At 40.8% G+C, this 19604-nt stretch overlaps 1 protein-coding gene across 1 annotated transcript; it reads right to left on the bottom strand.

Moving 5' to 3' along the window:
- On the bottom strand, window positions 1-10942 carry LOC117764879 (dual specificity tyrosine-phosphorylation-regulated kinase 4-like). The gene is made up of 17 exons (XM_034590993.1): window positions 10924-10942; window positions 6826-6989; window positions 6405-6541; window positions 6043-6183; window positions 5775-5907; window positions 4961-5255; window positions 4684-4847; window positions 4293-4429; window positions 3026-3166; window positions 2755-2890; window positions 2266-2350; window positions 1938-2110; window positions 1771-1831; window positions 1563-1665; window positions 759-859; window positions 116-220; window positions 1-20 (listed from the first exon to the last, which is right to left on the bottom strand). The coding sequence occupies exons 1-17, from the start codon at window positions 10934-10936 to the stop codon at window positions 1-3; spliced, it is 2109 nt and encodes a 702-aa protein (XP_034446884.1). The 5' UTR covers window positions 10937-10942.
- Between the last annotated feature and the right edge of the window lie 8662 nt (window positions 10943-19604).

Raw genomic sequence — 19604 nt, 5'->3', positions numbered from 1 at the left:
TCAAGGGGCAGGTTTCACACCTAGGTGTGAAGAATTCACCCACCAGTTGGGGTGAGAGGAGAAATGGGGACAGGAGATTCAAGAGTTTATTGCCATATGCACAACAATTACATACAGGAGGGGTGGGAGTAAGAAAGAAGCAAAGCTTTTTGGGGCTGAGGCGGAGAGATTTTTTTCCTTTTCAACAGTGCAGAAGTGTTGCTGGAGGACACTGAGGCATCTGTGTGGAAGTGGACAGGAAGAAGGTAAATAAACAAGATAGTTCTTTTCTGCAATGACAATTCTGCTCTGGAGACACGGGCACAGCAATGCTAATGCTAATGTCCACATGCTCATCACTGATGTGAATGTCAATTGTTCTGATATTTGGTGATATACCAAAGTACTGGACTTTTTTAAGTCCAGTAGTTTAATTCTGACCTGCTGGTGGCAATACAAGAAAAGTCAGGCCGTGATCAAAGTCTGGACTCACCCATTAGAGAAAATAAATGTGTGTCCTATAATTAGTGCCTATATATTTTGTTGATGATGATTCTTCATTATTTAAGTCAAACTTAATCTGCTGGTGATGCCAGTTAAAAATGCAGATATCAGTTCAGTCATAAGAATTAATCATTGTTGGGACCATGAATCTCAGGTCTAGATTTCATGGCACCAAAACCTATAGATCTTTGCCAGTGCTGTGGCACATTGGCTCCATATAATTACTGCTGATGTCATGTTTAAGTGCTGTAGATATGAAAAGACTAAAGACTTACTTGATATAGTTTTTCCAGCTCTCGTTGCACATTTCAACTTATCATGAATCCATGGATGCTGTGAGGCCTGCTTTGGTGTCATGCGCTTTTTTGGATCATATCTAAATAATGAGATGCATGCATGTAATGAAGAGATCCTTAATTTCGCAAAATGAACAAATTAATTTTATTCTACACACGCACATATATATTTATATATATATTATACTTAAAGCAACACTGTGCAACTGTTTAACCCTAAAATAGCAACTTCAAAATTTGTTTCAGTGACTTTGAACAGAGAGAATGGTGACACTTTGATTCTCACTTCTCACCCTTAACGTCTGTTCTTACTCTATGTAACTTTGGTGATCAGGTACATTCGCCTGTGAGAAGTGCGTTAGTCGCAGCTTTGATTGTCAGAATCAGGCCCAAGAAATGCTGACATGAAGATCAGTTAAAAAGACTTTGAATTAATTCAAAACCAGCATTTATCTCTGAAATATTAACTGAGCAAACATTTAAAATATCAACAATTCTAAACAGGGTTAGGTATATTGGCAGCTCTTTTGGTTCAGGAAGCCAGGCATCATGGGTCACAGTTTTGTTACAGTTCAGTGAGGGTGACTACACAATCAGAGCTCTGGTCAAGAGATTGATAGGCTTGTTTTTTTCTCCACATGAAAACCACTTAATTGCTCAAACATTGAGCCCAACATAATTTATAACCATGTGTGGCTGCAGATGATGCTGTTGCTCATAGTTCCAAAGTGTTGCCTTTTTACAGTGTCATTCTCATGAGTGTTTCTGAGAGCGTGTACTTACTCAAGGCAGCGCTCGATGAAATTGATGAAATGAACATCAATAGAGTTCAGCTTTGTTTCCAGAGTGGTTCTGCAATGTCTCATATATGGGATGCCATTAGAATCTGCATAACCAAGATGAATTAGCGGGTGAGTTTTACAATGCCCTGCACTGCTAAAAACATTATGTGTAAAAGGAGAAGGTCAAAGTCTGAAATGCTTTTGCTCACCAAAGAAGAATTTTCTTTTGGGGGCTGCCCTCAGCAGCTCAGGAGGAGGGACACCCAGCACCTGCAGGAATTTACATTCAAACATTTGTAACAGTTGCATCATTATTAAAAAATATGACAACAATTTGATTATAATGAAGACAGCATTATTTAATGATGAGTATTACCTCCATTATCCTGTTGAAGACATATGGAAGGTCACATCCATGAAAGAGACGGAAACCACAGTGAAGCTCAGCGATGGTGCAGCCCAGGCTCCACATGTCAGTTGCTGGTCCACACTTTTTGCCAAGTAGCAGCTCCGGTGACATGTATTCTTTAGTGAACAGACGAGGTCTATCTGTTTAAGCAGGAAAGAGATTAATACAGATTGAGTGAGTGTTCATATGTTCTGAATTTACTTTGCTAGAACATTTGCAAGCACTGACTCAATTTTTTTCTTCTTTTAGTCATTTTTAGTCATGTCACTTTGTAACAATAAAATCTTTCACCCACCATCCTCATTCATAAAGTAGCTCCCTCCAAAGTCAGTGACTGCTGTGTGCATCTCATCATCCTTTTTGTAGATCAGCACGTTTTCCTGAAAAATAACATGCAGGTACTATTCATTTATTATCTTATAATCATGGACAGTCACTTTGTGTGCCTTTGTGTGCAAAGCGAAAATCATTCGCAAATAAGTAATTTAATTAATTAAATAACTGATACATTTTAAAATACATATACAGCTTTGCTTTGGTCAAAATATACCACAATGCTTTCTCCACATGCTTTAACATTAAGACACAGGGCATGCACCGAAATAATGCTTCTCATTTTACCACAAACCCATGCCATTAATAGTTTGAAACCTGCCTTTAATCATATAAATTCTACGTGTAGTGGCACAAGGTTAGGCCAGTAAATATTTAAAAAAAATGTTGCTCTGGTCAAGCTAACATAATCTAGAATAAAAAATAAAATCTTCTGAGGTGTTATGCCTACTGGTTTAAGGTCACCATGGACAATCTTCGTCTCTTTAAGCAGCTGTAGACATTTCAGGATTTCCATGGTGTATTTTTTCTGCTCTTCCTCTGTGACTTTAACCTTGTTGGTGTGGCATAATGCATGAAGGTCCTTCCTGAAAATGAATGTGAGAGGTTAGCTTTAATCTCAACAACCTATTCTGCTATGAAGGATTCTGCCTAATAATATCTGAAGTATTTCCCTGCTCAGAGAACAATGAAAGCAAACAGAATGTGTATTCTGAACTTACAGAAAGAGATCAAAAATGATGCACAGGTGACTGCGGAAGTAGAATTTCTCCTTCATATGGACAATGTTGGCTGAGTTATCCTTGTCAAACTCTCGCAGGGCTTCTAGAATCTTCACTTCAGGCAATACCGTCTGATAAATGCTGAAAAGCAATCAAACCACAGTATGTAATATGTGTAATTACATGTAAAAACAGTAATTTTAAGTATTATAAACACCAGATACATTTAAGAGTTTTAGACCTATAAGACTGATACTTTGCTAGGAATGAGGAGCCACGCATACACACACTTGAGTGCTGCAATACATATTTGTACTTTTTCTGCACAGTGTCACACTATTTCAATGATCAACAGATACCGGTGATAACGCACCATGAAATTAAACAATTTGACACCAAATGGCATGGGAAAAGATGACCACAGCACAGCTTCATGACACAACCTAAATTCTGCTGGTAGTCAATACCTCAGTGGATAAAGGAGCTAATTCAAGAACTAAGTCTAATCAGGAAAACAAGGTCAGACACTGCTACAGAGAGGAGGATACAAGGCCAGAGACCACAAGTGATGTGGCTAAAGTCAAGCAACAGTGATGATGGGACAACAGTCAATAAGGACCTGAACAACTTTCTGGATGTGTTTCATAGACCACCAAGACGACGCTGGAAAGATCATGTGACCTTGTCTACAACTACAGGGTAGAAAGTTTTGTTTCAAAAGACGCAGGGAATTAAAAAACAACACCCCCTCCAAAAGGCCACATGAAATTGAATGGCTTGTGAAGATAAGGGCCTTGGGGAAACAGTGGAGGAAGGCATCGCTGGAGCAGAGAGGGGGTATGCTATCAACCACTGACAAAAATATATAAAAGATTGCATGGCAACACAGCTGAGGGCAAAGAACTTCAAAATGTTACACCAAAAAAAGGGGAAGAGGACATCTTTCTACGAGAATCCCACCACTCAAGAAATCAAGGGAGTGCTGGTCATTGGAAGGGATAGTTTCAAGTCCTATGAGCTCATCCAACACATTCTGATTGTGATCAAAAAATCTCGATTCAAAGTCCATCAACCACCTTATACTGACCTGTCAACCACAGGAGAATACAAGATGCACTTGAGAGCTTAGAAAAAACTTGTAAATGTGTTTTAGTGTGAAACACATTTACTGCTATTGTTAAAAGATATATCCACAAGATTTAAATTAATGTCTCATTCTTATAACTGATGATTTTTATCATTCTGCCTCAGTTTGTGAATCTCTTACATGTCCTTGTTTCTAATGACCTTGATGGCAACAAGCTGATTAGTCTTGTGGTCCATGCATTTGAGGATCTGTCCAGAGTAGCCTTGCCCAAGCACCTCCAGGATCTGATAGCGGTAGGCCAAGTGATCGTTAATAATCTGTGGATTAAAAGGTTATAGCTTTATAGAAAGTTCATGTATATGATATAAGGAAAAAATAAACCAATAATGATTCATATCTTCTTCTTTTAGAAGGGATGAGATTGGATTTTTTAAATCAATGTTAAACAATCATATTGATTCTAAATCAATAATAATTATACCTGGAAATTAAAGCTGCACTGGATTGGCATTTTTATATAATCATTTCATTAATTTGTTTGTCTCTGTACAGTAAAGACTTAAGCACTTACTGCGCTGTAGATTCCTTCCTTAGTGTCGTAGCCAGAGTTGGAAGGCCGGATTTGGGAGGCATCAATCTTTTTGGCCTGCTTTCCAATGTACCAAACCTGTGTGTAGTCCTTGATTTCTTTCTGCTCATATTTTGTCAAGTATTCCTTAAAATGTTCCAGAACATCTGCACATGGGGAAAACATATCTCTTGTTTTCTCATGTTCTCACGAAGGGAATCAGAAAAGACTAAACTCAGTATTTAAAGACATAAAAACAAACAATCCAAAAAGCTCTTACATTCAGGAGACATGGCTGGTTTTATGGCAGAGGATGTCCCGCTGACTGACTGTGTTGTCTGCAGGCAAGTGACGATGGGTTTCATAACAGTAGGTGAATGGGAGCTGGGCCCCAGTGGGCACTTCTGCTTGCCCCCGGGCAGGGCAGATTGCTGTTTGTGGCTTAAATCCGTTTGGGTTTTCTGAGAGCACTGGGCGATTGATAGTAGGACTGTAGGTTTAAAGGGCCGGACCCTGTTTTTGGCATTAGTCTTTGGGTTCAGCACTGTCCTCTTGCCTTTCATGGGGGACATTTTCTATGAACAAAAACAGAGGGAATGTGTACAACTGTAACAATAACTCAGTCCACAATAGTGGATGAAGAGTAAAAACATACAGTAACATAGAAATATAAATAGTTAATGAATTTCCTGATAAAAATGTGGTTTGAATGCTGTCCTGCTAAATCAAGTTGAAAATAGATGGTAAGAAGTAAAACCGTTATGTGTCAAATTTAGGAAATTATGTTATGTTGGACAATTAACAGCGTTGCTTTCCCCCAGTGGTCAAAATGTACCACAATGTTTTTACCACCATGCTTTGACAATGAGACGTAGAACATATATGCCACACTTATGTATCTCATTTTCCCACAAACACAAACCAACGCCATCAGAATAATTTGAATGACACTATAGTCATAGAAATTCTAAATATAATGGCACATGGTTATCAGTCAATTGTAATTATTATTGTACTGCTCAAGGAAACTTTATCTAGAATTATTTTAAGTGTGGTTAAAATAACTGCAAAATCTTCTGAGGTGTTATGCCTACCAAGTTAAGGTCACCATGAACAATCTTCTCCTTAAGCAGCTGTAGACATTTCAGCATGTCCATGGTGTATTTTTTCAACTCTTCCTCTGTGAATTCACTCTCGTTGGTGTGGTTTAATCCATGTTGGTCCGTACTGAAAATGAATGTGAGAGGTTAGCTTTAATCTCAAAAAAGTGTTCTGCTATGCAGGATTCTGCATACTAATAGTTGAAGTATTTCCCTGCTCAGAGAACAATGAAAGCAAACAGAATGTGTATTCTGAACTTACAGAAAGAGATCAAAAATGATGCACAGGTGACTGCGGAAGTAGAATTTCTCCTTCATATGGACAGTGTTGGCTGAGTTATCCTTGTCAAACTGTTGCAAGGCTTTCAAAATGTCCTTTTCAGGCATTGCCAAGTCATGAACACTGAAAAGCCATCAGACCACAGTATGTAATATGTGTAAGTACAAATGAAAAAACTGTCACTTTAAGTATTATAAAAACAAGCAACATTGAAGAGTTTTAAACCTATAAGAGCTTAGAAAAAACTTGTTAACATGTTTCAGTGAGAAACAAGATTTTAATTAACGTGTCATTCTTATGACTGATGATTTTTATCATTCTGCCTCAGTTTGTGAATATCTTACATGTCCTTGTTTCTAATGACCTTGATGGCCACAAGGTGCATGGGCTTGTGGTCCATGCATTTGAGGATCTGTCCAGAGAAGCCTTGCCCAAGCACCTCCAGGATCTGATAGCGGTAGCCCAAGTGGTCATTGATGAGCTGTGGATTCAAAAGTTATATCTTTATCGAAAGTTCATGCATATCTATCTTTCTCTAGGAAAAAATAAACCAATATCCAATATCATATCTACTTCTTTTAGAAGTGATGAGATTGGATTCTTTCAAATCATTGTAAAACAATCATTTTAATTCTAAAGCAATAATAATTTTACCTGGAAATTAATAAATAATAACTAGTTAATAATTAATAACTAATTGATATGTTTTTATATATCAATTGATTAATTTGTTTGTCTCTGTACAGTAAAGACTTAAGCACTTACTGCTCTGTAGATTCCTTCCTTAGTATCATAGCCAGAGTTGGACTGCCGAGTTTGGGAGGAATCAATCTTTTTGGCCTGCTTTCCAATGTACCACACCTGTTTGTAGTCCTTGATTTCCTTCTGCTCGTATTTTGTCAAGTATTTCTTGAAATTTCTCAGAACATCTGCACATGGGGAAAACATATATTTGTTTCTCGTGTTCTCACAAGTAAATCAGAAAAGACCCCAATCTCAGTATCTAATAACAAATAAAAAAACAATCCAAAAAGCTCTTACATTCTGGAGACATGGTTGTTGAGTTTGTGTCAAATGGCTGTGTTTTCCGCAAGTAAGTGATGGTTGGTTTCATAAAAGAATGTAAATGAGAGCTGGTCCCCAGTGGGTACCTCTTCTCTTCCCTGCAGGATTTCGTACAGCCCATGGTGAGTGTTGGTAGGACTTAAGGTTAGAATGTGCTGGATGTTGACCATTGGTTTGGTAACAGATTATGAGTTCAATAGGTTGGTTGGCTGTATTTGAGTTGTGACTTTTGAATAGAGGCAAAGGTTGGAATATAATGTAAATGTAATGTGAACGTTGACCTGCTGAATCACTTTGATGTACAGGTCAAAGGACTCTCCATGATAAGATCAAAGGCATGTGATGTGTTAGGAGTCCAAGGTCATATGAAATGTCCTATGCATCAGTTGCCAGTATTTTTTCTTTGTATAGTTAGTATGGAGTTTCAATTGGATGATTTTGCCACAGACTCCTCTGTTAAAAAGTGTAAAAAAGCTGATTTGTGGTGTTGCCAATTTCTTTGAGGTACAAGTTGCCTTTAAATGCCAAACAAAATCAGGACAAAGCGATGCAGTGTTCCCCACCTCACATGGATCCCACGATTAAGGCTGGCATGACAGCCAAGGAGCTCCAGTTGGTGCTCCGTATTAAGGAGGTATAGGCGAGGAACAAAGAGTTTGAGCGGGGGGCAATGCACCTGCGAGCTCTGGAGCTGGAGTGGGAACCACTGCTTGCGTCTGACACCCCCTATCGAGTAACATCACCTACTCTTTTACCTCAGGATATCGCTTTGATATCAGCAGACATGTGGCACTTGTTCCTCCATTCAGAGAGACAGAAGTTGATTCCTATTCTTGTATGCATTGCATCTGCTTTACACTGGCCTAAGGATGTGTGGTCAATATTGTTGCAATGCAAATTAGAAGGTAAAGCGTAGTAAGTATGTAACAGTCTTACTCTAGACCAGAGCCTAGATTATGAGATGGTAAAATCTACCAGCTTTGGTTCATGCTCTGTAAACAAGCTGTCAACCAAATTTATGGCAAGTTTGTAAATGAAAAGAGCACATTATTTGATAAATGGTGTCATGCTACCGAAACGAAGGTTCAGCTGCAGGAACTTGAGAGTGCAACTTGAGGAGTTTAAGAAATGCTTGCCTGAAAATATTGTAGTGTATTTGAATGAGAAAAAGGTTTTGACCTTATTCAATCAATCAAATGTTATTTGTATAGCCTATATTCACAGATCACAATTTGTCTTATAGGGCTTAACAAGGTGTGACATCCTCTGCCCTTAACCCTCAACAAGAGTAAGGAAAAACTACCAAGAAAAACCTTTAAACAGGGTAAAAAGTATGTAGAAACCTCAGAGAGCCACATGTGAGGGATCCCTCTCCCAGGAAGGACAGAAGTGCAATATATGCCACATGTAATGGAAGAACATCAGCAAAATAATAGTATTTACAGCATTGATTAGAATAAAGTTTCCCAATATACATAAATAAACATAATGAATTGAGGAGTTCCACCACTACAATCAGATGCCACCATAGTCCACAATCCATCGACATTATTGCAAGCAGCAGTGCTTGCCGAGGAATTTGCCTTCACGCATATTTATATGCATGTGTGTAGGGACCCCTTTGCCAGTCAAACGAGGCCACCACGGTTGCTGAGTAATTGTTCTGACGTGTGTAAAATGACGAAGCTTCCAGTTACCAAATAAAAGAGAGCAGAGCCACTTTTTCTCGTGATAAATGTATTTTCCAAGAACATATACAAACAAATCAAACTTTTCCTTTGCATCCATTCTCACACGGTCAAAAACTGTTCGCTCCTTACTTTCAGCCAACACCTGTGTCAAATAACCCTACTGATTATATACACCTCTTGGCTGGCTGACAGCAGAACTGCTCCCCCAAGTGGTGGGAGGCAAAACAAAACAATAATAAAATGGCTCTTACAGTGTGTTTCCTCATCTGTGTCCCATGATGGGCAGTTCTATGTGAAAGACAAAAATCACCATCAATTAATTGCCGTTTTCCTTTGATAAGCGTAACTGTTTGTACTGTCATGAAAGTGGACATTTGACTGCTGATTGTCCGGTACTAAAGAAGACAGAACAGTTTAAAAGGTCAGAGAGTCCCTCCCCTATCGAGCTGATTCAAACTGTAGTTTCGGTAGAACAGGCGGACAAAATTGACATCTAATTTGTCTTAGATGGTTTTGTGTTCATGCCTGAGGATGGAGCTAGCCCCGTGCCCTTTAAAATATCACGAGATACCGATGCAAAACATTCTCTCAATCGTACTAGTGTGATACCCTTTTCGAAGCAAATGGCTCAGATATACTGGTACAGGGTGTTAAAATGAGTGCTTTACGTGGCCTCACCATACTATGCAGTATGTCCTCTTCCATTGTGTCTGGTCGTGTACGAGTTGGTTGCGATCCCAGTTGCCAATACACGTGGTTGACTTAACTCCCTGGAATGATGTTGCAGGAGTGAAAGTTTTCCCCTTCCCCGGAAGTTGTTGAGAACCCCACTATGGATACATGTGGCTCAACCTCTGTTTTTCATGCGTGCATGTACGTGTGCCACTAGGTGATGTGGTGCATCTTTCTGATACTTTCATGGTCCATGATAATGTTGCAGTAGATAGTACAGTTTTGGGTGACCAACATGGGGACCCATTGATAACCCCAAGTCTACAACTCCAGATTTCACTTTATCCGTGCACAAAATAGAACTAATTAAGGTCCAACAGAGTAACTGTACTTTAGCTAAAAGTTTGTATGCAGCTTAAGAAAACAGAAAGGAGTGGTCTGTCACCACTGAGGGTGGTGTCCTCATGTGAAGGTGGTCTTCTGGGCCTGGCAGTGACCACGATGCAGTCCGACAGCTAGTTGTGCCAACTCCCTTTTTGCCCATGATCATAGCCTGTCAGGTCATTTGGGCATTTGCAAAACATGGCAGACCAAGGAGGACACCTACAGAAGTGGGGACAGGATCCTGTACAACCAAGCCAGAAACACACAGACAAAGGTAATCAGAGTAGCAAAGAGGAGCTACACTGAAAAAAAACGGTTTTCAACCAATGATCCGACGTCAGTGTGGAGAGGCCTGCAGGACCTCACCAACTACAGAGGACCATCCCCCCACACTGTGGAGAATCACCAACTAGCCGACGACCTGAATATGTTCTACTGCAGGTTTGATAATCCAACTTTCACAACCCCCAACTGCTCTGACATCAAACAACCACCTCCACCCCCTGCCGCCTCCTCACCTCTCCCAACCGACCCCCCACCTGCCTGTAGGATCTGTGAAGAGGATGTGAGTCTGGTCTACCAGGCCCAGACGGTGTGTCACCCTCCTGCCTGAAAGTCTGTGCTGACCAATTGGCCCCAATGTTCACACAGATCTTCAACCGATCACTGAAGCTGTGTGCACTCCCCTCCTGCTTCAAACGCTCCACCATCATCCCAGTCCCCAAGAAATCCTCCATCACAGGATTAAATGACTACAGGCCAGTCGCCCTGACGTCTGTGGTCATGAAATCATTCGAGAGACTGGTGTTGACCCACCTGAAGGACATCACAGGCCCCCTGTTGGACCCCCTGCAGTTTGCCTACCGGGCGAATGGGAATGCGCAGGTGCGTGCTCATTCATCATAAGATGACGAATTCCCTCCTATTTTTATACACATTCTTTACCACATTTGGCATTTCTAAGCATATACAAAGTGATCAGGGCTCAAACTTAATGTCAAAGATCTTCGCTTAGGTAATGTCCTAGTGGTCAATTAAACACAGTACTTACCAGTGCTTATCATCCTGAGAGCCAAGGTAGCGCTGGAGAGATTTCACCAAACAGCTGTTTGCTGTGCGTGAAACACGCAGGAATTATTGGGTTTTTAATCCCGCCGATCTTGTTTTCCGACACATCGTCCATTGTGCTTACTCAGGGAAAAGTGGCAGGCTGACAAACCAAATGTGATGCACAACATTCTAGATCAGCGGTTCCCAAACTTTTTAGGCCACACACCCACTTCTACATCCCGACCGGTTTCACGCAGCCCCAAAGCTGGGGAACAATAGTCTGTCAAGGAAGGGGAAGAAGAGAAAGGAGGAGAAAAGGGAGGAAAAAGGGAAAAAAGGAAAAAGAAAGAAGAAATTAGAAATTAGAAATTTTGTATCTATATATTTGATAAATGTATTTCTAGCTGCCTAGACGCAAATATAACACTTTTGATGTTTTTGGATATTCCGCGAATGGGACTCAAACCCTCGACTCCGGGAATGCGCAGGTGCGTGCTCATTCATCATAAGATGACGAATTTCCTCCTATTTTTATACACATTACGTAGTTATGAGAATAGTTTCTTGTGTCATAGCTTTTTCTTTTCCCAACTACCTTTACTACCTCCCACTCCACAGGACTCATCACATGACATGGGTGGAGGACATGTCTTCTACTGTACATCAGAGTTAGAATGTCAACTTGTAAATCACACAGCAGTTTCTGTTATTGAATGTTGTCATCTGCTTCATCATTATAATAATCACCATTATTTATTCTTATTGATGTTGTTGTTGTTGTGCTGCTGCTGTCATTAAAAACACCCACTCATACATTGCTGTAAATCAGTTTTATTTGTTCATAGAAATAAGAATTATAGAAACGCTTTTGAAAGATTGAATTTAAACAGACCATGAAAGGTACAATAAATACAATGATTATAATATATCAATAGTTAAACTCAAGATAAAAACAGGGCATATGGAATTAACTAACGCAGTAGTTCCAAGGGTTCAATACAAACATTTAAAAAAACAATTTACAATAAAATTATTATTTACAAATATTAACGATTTACATCTTTACATTCGCAGTCTCCTCTGGAGGCGTGGGTTCGAATCCCACTTCTGACATTGTGCTTTTAATTTGGGCAGAGCCAACATAATGGGCAGGATCTCCAAAAACAATGAGTCAGCCTTTAGGGAAGAGGTCGAAAAACCTGGAGAGCTGGAGCTGCAACAATAACCTCATAATCCGAACAAAACAGGAGAAGTGATACTGGACTTCAGGAGACATCAGCCCATCAACATCAATGGAGAGAGGGTGAAGGCAGTTCAGACTCTTAAATACCTGGGAGTACACATCAGCCAGAATATGACGTGGTCCAGCAACACAACTATGGTGTCCACAGCTGCTGGTTAATTTCTGCAAGTGTGCCATTGAGGCCATGATCACATACTGCAGTAAAGTGTGGTACCCTGGCTGTACCACCGAGAACAAGACCTTTTGATCGCACTGAAATGAGTATGGTCAGATACTCATAAATGTATTGACTGATTGATGGTAGCAGACCCGCTGAAGAGATACCAGCAGGCTGGTGTGAATCCCCCTGTTGCCTTGTATGTGGACTGTGGCTGCTGTGCAGAGGCAGGAGAGACCAAGCTGAAGGCCAGATTCAGAGGGTGTCCAGACATCACTGTGAAGCTGGATATCTGGCACTTCATTCACTGACTTGCCCTGGGATGCAATACATCATATGCTCATCAGCTGTACCCAGTCTTTATGTCACACCTATCAGTTTGCAGCTTCAGTCCCAGGGCCTGTTCTCCCTCTCTGATGGCGGCATTAACAAACATCTGTCCAGAGAGGAGCTGGCTCTACAACCCTGATTCTGAGGAGACAGCTCAACTAATTGAGGAGGAGTATGTGTAGGAAAACGTGGAAGATAATATGGGCCACTGTGACATAACAGATGATCACAGAGTTTTCTCAGGCTCCAGGTTGAGGTTAAGGTTTCCTTGTCTCCCATTGGAGAAATTTGTTTTGGATTACGGGTGCTGCTGCATCAAACCGGACATTGAAGTAAAAATCATTAAATACATTGTATAAAGACATAACATTTGCCTGAGATAAAACAATTAAGCAGTTTAGTTGCGGAACATTCGCACGGTTCAGGACACTTAAGAAGCCCTCAGCAATCTGCTGTATGTTAGCTGCGAGTAGTGGAGCTACTGACTGAGTGACTTTCGGCTGGTTGAAAAACATTTTTATGAGACTTTACAATATTTACCCGAGCCAAGTAAAAAAGATATAGTGGCTGATTTAAGGTGGTCCTTAATCCTGAGGGTCTATCGAAAGATAAGGCAGCTGGTCATTGGTAACATCCTCATTGGTAACATCCTCAGTGTTTGTTATGTGGTTGTTGAAATTCACGTTCGAGTCAGCAATTACACCAAGATTTCTGTCTTGATCTGTAAGTTTTCAGTGTCATGGAGTCGAGGTGAGCACTGACCTTCAACCTTTAATGGGCCCAAACACAATAACTTTTTTCTTTTCTGGATTTTGCTAGAGAAAAGTCTGGGACATCCACTCATTGATATGTTTGATACACTTACTCAGTGAAAGTAAGGGACTGTAGTACTGAGACGACACTCTGATATAGAGTGGTGTGTCGTCAGCACAAGTACGGTAAGAGATGTCATAATATTCCATAATCTGAGCCAGAGGGAGCATGTAGATATTGAATAAAAGTGGCCCGAGAATGGATCCTTGAGGAACCCCACATGTAATCTTTGTTCACCTAGATACATAATGAACAATTAGGGCAAATAAGTCCCTATCCTGTAAGTAAAATTTGAACCAATTAAGCATTGTCAGTAAGTCCCACCCACTTTTCTAGTCCGTCAAGTAGTATGTTGCGATCGTCCGTGTCAAATGCAGCACTGAGAGTTTTGGATGCATCATTTCAGATGTATGTCATTTAAAATTTTAATAAGTGCAGTCTCTGTGCTGTGGTGTGTTCAAAATCCAGACTGAAAATCTTTGAAAATGTTGTTTTGGACCAAGAAAGCGTGAATTTGCAGAAGAACAAACCCTTTCAATGATTTTTTCCAAAAATGGCAGGTTAACCCTTTGGGTTAATATACAAAGAAAATAGTGATTAGCAAACAGATAAAACTAATGATGTCATAATTTAGGTATTATATGAATTTTATATGATTAAGATAATAAGCCGTTAAAGATAATTCTAAAATAAACTGTTATGAAGAAAGTTAAAAGCAATGGTTGAGTAAAATTAGTGAGTTTACCTGTGTCTTGATTGATTTAATTGGTTTGTGTACCTGTCAGTCAGAGCTACCTGTGGTGCTTGGCCCTTGATGAGGAATAGAAGGTGAGTGGGAGGGGCTAAAAACAACAACCGGGCGGACTGGTGCGGAAATGAAGTAACAAAAACAAATAGTGCAGGCAGTTAGACAGAGGGGGAGGGGGATAGTGTGTTAGTGTGTGAGAGAGAAGGGAGGGGGGCGGGCGGTGACACGCAAATGAGCGATGACACGCAAATTCGTGAAGCGTTCCTCATTTTGTCTGAAATTTTGTCCCGAATTGTCCTAAATTTATGAAAAAATACGACAGCAGGTGGCGCCCTTGTCACGCAGGAGAGACCGACAGCATCACAGCCACCGGAACTGGCCCGAAGCAGCCGCTGGGTGGCGCAGTGGCAGAAGAGACACAGCTGCTGCGAGCTCCGTTTCTAGGATAAATAAATACAAGAGGAACATGTGAGAAGCTGCTCATCGAGATTACAAACATTGAAGAATATAATTATGATTCAAACAATATTAAGTTTATAATAAATCATGAAGCTGAGTAAAATGTTTCTATTTCATAAAACATTGGTCTCTTATTTCTATTTTTATTTTTTGCCATTTGTTAATTTTTCAGTTAATACTTTGTCTACTTGTATATATTGTTGTTTTATGTTCTATGCACCAACCACACCAAGTCAATTTCCTGTATGTGAAAATATACTTGGCCAATAAAAGAATTCTGATTCTGATTCTGATTCTGATTCTGAAGAGACTCAATCAAACACCAGCCGTGAAGTTATTATTATCACAATTACAAACATGATGTCATCATAATATTGATAACAGACATTTATAATTGTAACATTAATTACAAATACAAGACAACACATTTTAAATTATATTATTCTATTACATACACACACACACATAATTAAATTCAGAGACAGCTGTGATGTCCTCAATCTATAGAATTTAACAGAATTATTATTATATGCTCGTGTTTGTACTGGGATGGTTCGGTTCCGTCGGTCGATCTGTGTGATACTGGACTCAGTTCAGCACAAAGATCACAGATCAATAGAATCTATATCAGCTGATCAGACATCGCTGAACCCTCACTTCCTCCTCATCCTTCCATTCACGTGCATCCATCACGCAGAATCACGCACCAGTGTCACGGCGGTATTTATTTAGAGCAACCGGACCGATAACCTCACAAGTCTCTCCTGATGTTGTGCTACGTACCACCCGCTGCTTGTCACCTTCATCCAGCTTGTCCCACAGTGACATAATAGCACTCGCCTGTTGGTTGCTGAGACAAAGTGAGGTCTGATCCCGAAGCTCCACCACTCAGCAAGTCTGTCCACATGCTGGTATCTAGGGAGGTTTTGGTCATCAACAGCCTGTGCAAAGGATTTAACAGTTTAGAAGACGTAAAACTTTCACTCACAATACTTTGTTTGTTTATTGATAAAATATGTGAACATATGCTATCAAAAATAGTGAAGAAACATGCTCATATCTACATACATATTCTAAAACGAACACAATTAGATTTACCATGTCTTCATCTTCAGCTTGAATATCATCTTGATCTTCAGAGGATGAACTAGAGGCTAGAGTGCAAAGAGCCACAGAGGATGTGTCAAGTGCGAGGGTGTTTGTGCCAGGAGCAAGTGAGGATGTTCCAGGTTCCGGAGAAGGAAGACCAGATGAAATGGTGGAGGGATAAGGAGTCTGAGCTGAGGCTGAAGCCTGAAGAACCCCCAGGTCCAACCCTGTGGGATCATCTGTAATATCAGCGAAGCCCTCATCTTCCTCCATGTCGTCCTCCACATCATGCTCTTCAATTAATTGAGCAGCTTCCTCTGAATCAGGGGGAATATCCTGCAGTGCCTGACCAGTCTGCCGGAACAGACAACGGTACAAACTTAGTGGGGGCTCAGGCAGAGCTCAAGAAGGCCCAGAGTTCACTAAAGGAGAGGAAAATGCAAGGCGCTCTACTTCCTGATGGTATTCAGTGGAGTTTCAATCCACCAGCAGCGTCACACCATGGCTGAGTCTGGGAAAGACTCATAAGATTTGTCCGTTAGGTGCTGATGTCCACTCTCCATCAGCAAACCATCGACGATGAAGGCCTACAAACCATCTTCTGTTAGGTAGAATCAATCCTCAATAACGTCCCTCTCTACTGTGTCCTCTGACCCACATGACCTAGAGCTGCTGACTCCAAATCACATACTCCTGCTAAAAACACAACATATTCTACCCCCTGGATCCTTTCTGGAATCTGACCTTTATGCCAGGCGTAGCTGGAAACAGGTCCAATATATGGCCAACCTTTTCTGGCATAGATGGACAAAGGAATACCTTCTGCTGCTCCAAGAAAGGCAGAAATGGACAGACGTGAGGAATAACTTGAACATTGGAGACATTGTCCTGGTGGTTAATCCCATTGCCCCCTGGGGGTCATGGCCATTAGGCAGAATACTGGAAACCAAGCCTGATGAAAGAGGCCAGGGGTCTCATTTATAACCGTTGCGTACGCACAAAACGAGGCCTGAAACGTACGCACGCCCCTTCTCACGCAAACGTTGGGTCATCTCACGCCTAGACTATTGTAACTCCCTCCTGGCAGGTCTACCTGCAGCTCATCCAGAATGCAGCAGCTCGACGGGTCTTTAACCTAAGTTCACTCACACTACTCCGCTCCTCCGCTCCTTTCACTGGTTACCAGTGGCTGTCCGTATCCGTTTCAAAACATTAGTACTTGCGTACCGTGCTGCGAACGGATCGGGTCCAGTCTACATCCAGGACATGGTCAAACGTTCGGCTTGCTGCTCCCTCACTGCGAGCTAAACACTCAACTGTTTGCTGTCCTGGCTCCTAAATGGTGGAACGAGCTCCCCATGGACATCAGGACAGCAGAAAGTCTACACATCTTCCACCGCAAACTAAAAACACACCTCTTCCGACTATACCTTGAATAAAAGTTTAAACGAACAATTCAGTAGCACTTAAATGGCACTTACTTATAGCACTTTGTAGTTTAGCTTTCTTGAAGAAATTGTACTTTCTTGAATCTTGTTGTTCTGGGTCTGTACCCTCATGGTTAAATGCACTTATTGTAAGTCGCTTTGGATAAAAGCGTCAGCTAAATGAAATGTAATGTAATTTATAAAAACAAACTTGATGGGGAAATTTGCATATTTCCACACAAACTCTGACCCATGCGTACAAACGTTTTGGAGACGGGAAAGTGGCGACGCAGATGTGAGGTGGTGAACTGAAGCAGATTATTGATCCACTTCATCATTTACATTAAAACCAACAGCTTTAGTTGTGCTCGTGCGACATATCTGTTACACAAGAACCTTTTAATTGAAAAACATATAAAACAACTTCCAGCAAATTACGTTCAGATTCCATTAAACTGTGGAGTTACAGAGCTGAGTCATTAACAGTTTCTAACAATATCTTCTAACAGTGTGCGTGTATCATCAAATCACTGCAGTGAACGTGACTGTGCCATCAGGCGCACAGAGTGCACTGGAGATCACTTACAAGAAATGAAGAAACTTTCCAAATAGTATCCCAGAGTGGAGGTGAGGATCCACTGATGTGAGGTTATCGGTCCGGTTGCTCTAAATAAATAAATACCGCCGTGACACTGGTGCGTGATTCTGCGTGATGGATGCACGTGAATGGAAGGATGAGGAGGAAGTGAGGGTTCAGCGATGTCTGATCAGCTGATATAGATTCTATTAATCTGTGATCTTTGTGCTGAACTGAATCCAGTATCACACAGATCGACCGACGGAACCGAACCATCCCAGTACAAACACGAGCATATAATAATAATTCTGTTAAATTCTATAGATTGAGGACATCACAGCTGTCTCTGAATTTAATTATCCTGCAGTTTTGGATGATTAAAACACAAACAGACAATACAACAAGTTGCCTCAAATTCTGAGAGGGTGGTTTTTATATTTTGCCTCCACCTTTGAATTGGATCTTTTTTAATTTCAGGCTCCGTTCTTTCTATCGCACTCTCACTCACTGTGTTAACAGCAGCAGCAGCAGAGTATCAGTGTATTTTCTTTATTATTGACATCACTGCTGTCCCATAAAATCACTCTTCACCTCCACCTCAGTAACAAAGGCCTCGATGTCAGTTTCAGAAACCCATTGGTCAGCAGCATAATTTAATAATCATGACGTGCTTTGCATTGACCATTTATGGTTGAAAGTGGGCGTGTGGAGGGCGGACTTGGAGGCAGATTATACAGTTTAATATTCTCAGTCTTGTGGATCTGACAGTTCATTTATTAAAACATACAATGAAAACAATGTGGGCTGTGGAGAAGATTAACATCACCTGTGAAAAACATTAGTTTGTAATAAAATTTCAAGGGGCAAGATAACCCTCAAAAACAAGGGGTAGGGGTAGGGAGACGCTCCAAGTTTCATATTCCCAGCCGACTGTAGTTTTGGTGCAGTGACATCTGTGAGACGATGAGCTGTGTGCCCTTTGTAACAAAGCAGTGGTTTTATTTCTGTACCCTACAAAGACAATGTGCTAGAACCCAGTGGGATTATACCTGGATTCTAGAGCACATTCACTCTGCAGTGAACAAACAGTCTACTGGTTCTCTGCAGGTTTATCTCTTTTGCTGAGGAGAGAAATATGTGGAATTAAAATGGAAACCTCTTGTACATGTGAACAGACTTCACAGAGAGAAGTCTTAAACCACTTTCAGACATGCACTAAACTCCAGATAATCTCCTGACAGTCTCCAGAGAGGCTGTATGTGAGAATGCAAAAGTCAGAGTGAGAGCCTCAGGACTTTCTCCGGAGTTTCTCTCTAAAACTCGAACTAATGTGTCAATACAGCAGGATTCACCGCGAGCGAGTGGGTATGTTGATGAAGCTTCAAACATGTTACAGTTGCAAAAATAAAAAAAAGGAAAAAAACACAACAAATCTCTCTGCATAAAAAAGCGGTGCCTTACACGAAGACACTGAAGACGACACCAAGAGCTTTTGGTGATAAGAGCCGACCCCGGTGTCGATGTGATGTAAACAAAATCATTTGATCTCCGCAGCAGAATTGATATATTACATCCTGCCTCTGACTGTTGCACCACCCCTCACCTGAACGAGTCCTAGCAGAGAATCTCCTGCTGCGTAAAAGACAAACACCGGTGAGAGTCTGGACCCAATTCTGTAGACATCCTCCTTAGGTCATGTCTGAAAGCGGCTCTAGACAGTCCTCAACTAATGAATAGTTAAATGTAGAACACGCTGCTGTCTCACCTGCTGCTTTTCATCCCATCATCTTTCCATTTTCTCCTCCAGTTGTGATTTCCTTTTCCTGAAATATTAAATAA

Source organism: Hippoglossus hippoglossus, chromosome 7 (assembly GCF_009819705.1).
Source record: "Hippoglossus hippoglossus isolate fHipHip1 chromosome 7, fHipHip1.pri, whole genome shotgun sequence".
NCBI lineage: Eukaryota > Metazoa > Chordata > Actinopteri > Pleuronectiformes > Pleuronectidae > Hippoglossus > Hippoglossus hippoglossus.
The sequence above is the reverse complement of the archived record's forward strand: the minus strand, read 5'-3'. Positions and strand labels throughout refer to the sequence as shown.